At 40.5% G+C, this 6,138-nt stretch overlaps 1 protein-coding gene across 1 annotated transcript; it reads left to right on the plus strand.

The window, feature by feature from the left end:
* The first annotated feature begins 3,414 nt into the window (after positions 1–3,414).
* Positions 3,415–5,747, plus strand: LOC139732369 (uncharacterized). The gene is made up of 4 exons (XM_071643236.1): positions 3,415–3,744; positions 4,362–4,518; positions 5,178–5,350; positions 5,718–5,747. Exons 1-4 carry the CDS (start codon positions 3,415–3,417, stop codon positions 5,745–5,747), a joined length of 690 nt encoding a protein of 229 aa, XP_071499337.1.
* Positions 5,748–6,138: the final 391 nt, after the last annotated feature.

The following is a 6,138-nucleotide window of genomic DNA, read 5'->3' on the forward strand; positions in this document are numbered from 1 at the left end:
GGGAAGGAGCTAAAAAAGTGGTTCCGTGTTCCGTTGCCAAACATCATGCATTTTCACATTGATTGCCTGCCGTCACCGAAACGCTGTTTTCAAATTCTGATGGATTTTCGACATAAGAGGCTTACGTGCACGGCTGCTGTCCTTTGGGTGTTGCTCGGCGTTGGTGCCATTTTTCTTAGCATTGGTAAGGTACGTATAAAAGTGACGTCGCGAAGAGTTCTGTATGTATACCCTCCAGCTAAACATGCCTTGATATAAATAATACAGTGCACTCCCGTTATAACGAACACGGTCATAACGACATTTCGGTTATACAACGAAGTAAAAATTCAGGGTGCAACATTATCCGTGCTATGCTTTTTTTTTATTTTTTTATTTTTTTTTTTAATTCGTTCGGTTATCACGAAATTTTGATACATGTAGACTTATAACGAAAGAAAATTGCCGGTCCCGAGAAGTTCGTTATAACGGGAGTCCACTGTATACGTGTTCTGAAATAATTGTGATAAATGTAAATTATAAAAAGGATAGCTACGAATCAAATTACGTAATATTTGTTATTAAATTGATTTAGTGAGGTTTAGTGTCGAAAATAAAGTTGGAAATGGGCTTCGGTTGGGGGTTTCGACTGAGAATCTCTAAATTAATAAGACTATTCATTTTGCTTTGGCTTTCTAGTCTAGTCTCTAGACTAGGCTATAGACCTAGTCTGTTAAGTCATATGTGGAGGGTACCAAAGGAACTAGGAAGGGTTGGATCATCAAAGAGAGTAAATAGAGAAGAAGGAAAATGGAAGGGGGGGGGGGAGAGGACAGACATGACAGAGAGTTGAAAAAGTTCTTAGGGATGATGGATGAGAGTTCGTGGAAATGCAGAAGACCACGGATATGATAGTCTAGTCTATAAGGATAATGCTGTTAAAGTTAACCCACTGATACAATAGAATAAGCATAATCTTATGGCATCTGTAATTGGCTTATAGACAATAATAGATTATGATATAAGGTCTATTATAGACTATCTGAACAAGGAGGTTTAGTGTTTCTGCTGATTGACTATTATGACATCGTTGGGTGATTTCATGCAAGTTCGGTGCTTAAGAGGGCTGGTGCAGGCAGCTGGGGCCTGTTGCCCGCCTGTTGCAAAAAGGGTTTTTCCTTCGACAACTTGAGTTACTTTTTTCATAAACGTGAGTTTTTCAGTTCTTACCAGATTATTTTTTTCCTCTGGTAAAAGAAGAAGAAGAAGAAGAAGAAGAAGAAGAAGAAGAAGAAGAAGAAGAAGAAGAAGAAGAACTTTCATGCAACAGGCGCCGGGTGTTGCTAAACTCCAGTAAAAAATTGACGGTGAGATTAATGGAAGGGATAGCTATCATGATTATCGATCCTATGTCTTGGAATATCTTCACACCATGCGAAGTCGGCGTGATCGTGCATGCACGGATTGCATGACGAAAAAAAAAAGTGACTGCGCCTTGTTCAAGTCAGTATGAAAAGATGATCAGCCCTAAATGTTTTCTTTAAAGAAGTAATGTGGAAAACGGATTAGGATGATACATATTTTTAAAAACATTTCCATGTGCGACGATCTCAATTTTGCTCTCAGGCACAGATTAATGTTACCATGTAGATTGTCAATAAGAGTATTCGCGTACTTTCCACGGGTGATTAATATTGCTTGAATAGCATGATAGTGTAGTCTTTGCACGTGCACTTTGATATGCACATGGACTTGAATATGGGTCTAGCATGTGTCATAGCAACGTTAACACCAACATCGAACTTGAAATGACAGATTTGATTATTCCTACAGGTACTAGTATTAGCCGAGGGGTGAAAAACACGTATAACTTTCAAACAGGAGTACAGTGGAGATCGGTGTACCAGACGACATTCAATACCGAGCCCAACAATATAGTTACCTATAGCTACTGAATCTACATCATAACTTTGTGGTCAACCGGCTTACCCTGACTGATTTCAAATTCGTTGTGATGGCTGGTGGTTGCATGGAAATAGGTCCATAGCGCCGTTCTTAAAATTATTATACAATAGACTCTCATTCTAACCTTGAAAAAAAAAAACGAAATCCCTCAAGCTGCGAAGCAAAACAAGCTATAGGCCTAGATTGATGATATATCATTTTGAAGGATTTTTTGCTACTTATCTCCCATTTTGCGCCAAATTGCATTTTTTTTTCTCGATAATAGTGTTTTCTTTGTCCTCTGGTTCTGTTTACGTCTCCTAGGCAACAGAGCTTGATGCAGGCGTTTATTCCACTTTCACGAAGAGAGAATGCCACGGCTTAGAGTGCAGGAATGGTACGTTAAATTCGGCAGGTGATGTGTACCGCCTTTTCAATATCGTTCTTATCGGCAAATTAGTACAGGTATGATTTTCGGGACAGATTTTACTTTTTTAGGTCCGCCTATAATGTAATTTAGATACAACTATGAAGATGTAATATATAGGAGTTCCTTATGTGTACCCTCCACGCCACCAGCACGATAATACGGAAGAGTAACGCAAATTATTTTCTTGATTGCTATTAATTATCTTGTAGTAGTGATACGAAGTGCATAGGACGGACCAATAATGAATATAGGTGAGCAAGGATGGGTACCCAAAATTTTGTGCATAACTTTGAATCACCTATAATCATCACCGGACTCGTTCACTTTTTCCATGATATCTGATCGAGTAAACACACTGTATACACACATACACACTCATCAGTATTATACACATACGCACAATATAGACCAATAATAGTCCAGAGGCATCATCTACATTGCACATCTGCATCTCACCCTCTTACCAGCAGATGTTAACCACCTGTTTCGTGTTTCATGAATTCTTTTCACGACATTAGCCGGGTTCACACGTACAAATTAGCGGGATGACGATCGCGATGCTCATCCCGAGTTTTTTGGCGAGCGTCCACACGTACCAAATTAGCGGGATGGCGATCGCGATACAAATCTCGAGATTTGTATCCCGCTAATTGGTGTACGTGTGAACCCGGCTATTGTTATACGCATTACGTGATTGTTCTCGAGACAAACAAACGTTGAATCTCGAGGGATGTTGTTTATGACCTTTGATGTTTATCTTTATGCATACTTTAGAATACATTATGAAAAAACTAAAAGAAACGTATATATTCATAGTATTTTGTTGGGCTTTTATTTTTCTGTTCACGCTTTGATCGCTTTTGACAACGCAGATGTTAATTCCGTTGAAATTCGCGAAGGTAATAAGACATTATATTCGGCATAAATAATATTTATTTTTGTTAATATTAATAGAACAACGCAGTCTTGTAACATAATTGCACAGTATCAATTTATGGACTGTATATAGTAAAGCGTTGTATACATTCATCGTCGGTAAGGTACTGAAGAAGCAGGATATTATGACCAATATCGGCGCTATTTATTTTATCAAAGCATCTGCTGGTGTCACGCAGCCTTCCGCTACGTCTTCCCCGTCATCGTCCACTGCCTCGTCATCGACGCCTGCGACGACCGGGGAGTCGAACCCGGAACCGCCCCATGGCTGCGACCGGACGATCACGGCCGATCGCGGGCAGATCACGTCTCCAAACTACCCGTTGAAGGTCACAGATTTCCCGCGATGTCGCATCACGATCGTCGCCCCGTCGGGGTTCGCTCCGGTTATCGTCTTTCCCGAGTTCGAATTCATGGGATCTAGTGACTGCTCCACGGGCGAGACCTTTGTGCAAGTGAGTATAACCTAATTTCCAGTCTTTTGTTTGAAATCATTATTTGAAATCAGATTATACGGGGTTAATATAGCCGCGAACACACTGGCAAAAAATCGTGAAGTTTAAGATCGCGAAGTCTTGTAATGCTTACTTCTTGCTAAATAAAATGTAAATTCTATTGTCCTTTATTATGCCTTAAACCTGAAAACACTGCTTTGCCACAAATCAACAGGCAGTGAAATGAATGATCTGACATTGCATGATAATTGCTCGGTGTGTTCACACACACAAACCCACCCAGAAATAATAATCTTAGAATCATTCGCGTTTTCAAGTTTTCACTGGCAACTAATTTCTGCAATCCTTCCCATGTACGCCTACTTCAATCCTTCCCATGTAGGGCCTACTTCCCATAGACCGTTTCTATAATGATATAAGTTATGGAGAGTGGGTATTTCTTTCCTTACAGCCTAAGAATTCAAAGCAATGATTTGAATTCGCCTGGTCCCTCCGATTAACGGTTACTTATAGGAGGGCATCTTTTGTGAACAAAACATGCATGAAATAATGTGAATATTATGATACATTACCGAAATTGTTTATCCACTTCTTTCAACGGATCCCCGCCGCGGTAGATTAACGCCATAGAGGACCACCCAGAATTGGTCTGCGGATCGCAAAAACCATTTTCTGTCACGGCCGACGGTAACGTGGTGGTGGTGGACACCTTCGGGACGCCGGACTCTTTCCACTGGTTCTCGGCGTCCTTCCATTCACGAAGCACGGTTAACGGTGAGTCAATCCGTGGAATGATCGGGTGATGTCTGTTGAAGTAGGGCTCGTTATTCCGATATCGGTTTCCTGATTCGAAACACACCATTATTTGTATACAGGAGCATCTAAGATTTGTGCGTTAGTCCGAAAGTGAATTAGAGTTTGTTAATCCGAACGTATGTGGCGTTATTTCAAAGGTTTGCTATTTTGTGTGAAGGTTTTTTTTTTTTTTTTTTTGGGGGGGGGGGGAGATTCGATGGTCTAAAAATGGATAAGATTCGTTATTGAAAGGATTCATTAATCCGAAAATAGGGTTTTTTTCCCCCAAATGTTCGTTAATCCGAAGTTCGGGAAGGTTCGTTATTCAAAAGATTCAATAATCCGAAAATAAAATAAGGTTCATTTTTCAAAGGTTGGTAAATCCGAAAATGAAAGAAGGTTCGTCATTGCAAAGGTTCGTCACTCCGGAAATGAAATAGGCTCGTTTATCCGAAAATGGAAAGATGCCTTCACAAGAGCCTTATTTCGTTTTCGGAATATAATGATCAACGATTACCCAAAATAGCGAAGATCCTGTTGTTTCGAATAGACAACAAAGGACCACAAGTATTGACAAGGAAACTAGTTGTATGATGACCGTTTGACATATCAATCTTTCTCCGACCTTTTTCTCACAGTTCATTTCATCATGTACGAGGGGGTCATAGGTCGGTTTGACGCCAACGCGCTTGAGCCGTCCGCGTCGGGCGCGGACGGTGCGCACACTGCATTGCTGCTACACGCTCATCCTGGGGCACGTGTCAACGTCGGGTTTGAAGAAGTCCTCACGGATGTCGACCAACCTATACGGGTTAGTCTCTTACCCCACACTTTTGATTTCCACATTTCTATTATATCCATCATCTTACACTTTGTTGATTGCAAATGTACACTATAAAAAAAAAATAGATAAGAAAATGAGTTTACATTCAGAGAGCAAATATGAAAGTGACTATTGGACTGTAAAACGAGGAATGCTCGCGTGCATTTTAATTTCGCGAATTTCGCGAGAGCCAAGATTCGCCGCGAAATTAAAATGCACACGAAAGTTCTTGTCTACACTTTATGCATTGACTGACACTGGCAATTCGCGAAAATTTCACGCCGCGAATGTATCATGTTTTACAGAACTTTTTTTTCTCTCTGTAAATTATATTGGTTACACTTGTGTAATGAAGCAAATAAAGCTGCAATACCAAGAATTTTAATTTTGTTCCGTGAATGTATACAACACTTCCAAAGGCACACCACAAATTTACCCGTATTTCTACTCTGCTATTAACTAATTCTGTTCGGGAACCATTCTGTACGGAAACATGGTGCTATCATGTTAACTGTTTTTTTTTTTTTGTCTTCTTGAGATTCAAGACGTCGTTACCGGAAACGTGCTCGTCGAGTTGTACGGAAGGCACGAACACTTTTCCATCTCCTCAGAGGGCAACGAACTCTTGTTAGAATATGAGCGGGGCTCGACCTTTGAACTCGTCTTTGAATATCAGCTGCTCATCACGGAAGAGCAGGAATATGCTGGTCAGTACAGCAGTCTTTATGATCGTTTGCCATGCCAACCTCGATTCGATTTGACACATTTTTCACGTG

Source organism: Diadema antillarum, unplaced genomic scaffold (assembly GCF_040938485.1).
Source record: "Diadema antillarum isolate AM-2024a unplaced genomic scaffold, OU_Dant_1.0 seq00000415_RagTag, whole genome shotgun sequence".
NCBI classification, from domain to species: domain Eukaryota; kingdom Metazoa; phylum Echinodermata; class Echinoidea; order Diadematoida; family Diadematidae; genus Diadema; species Diadema antillarum.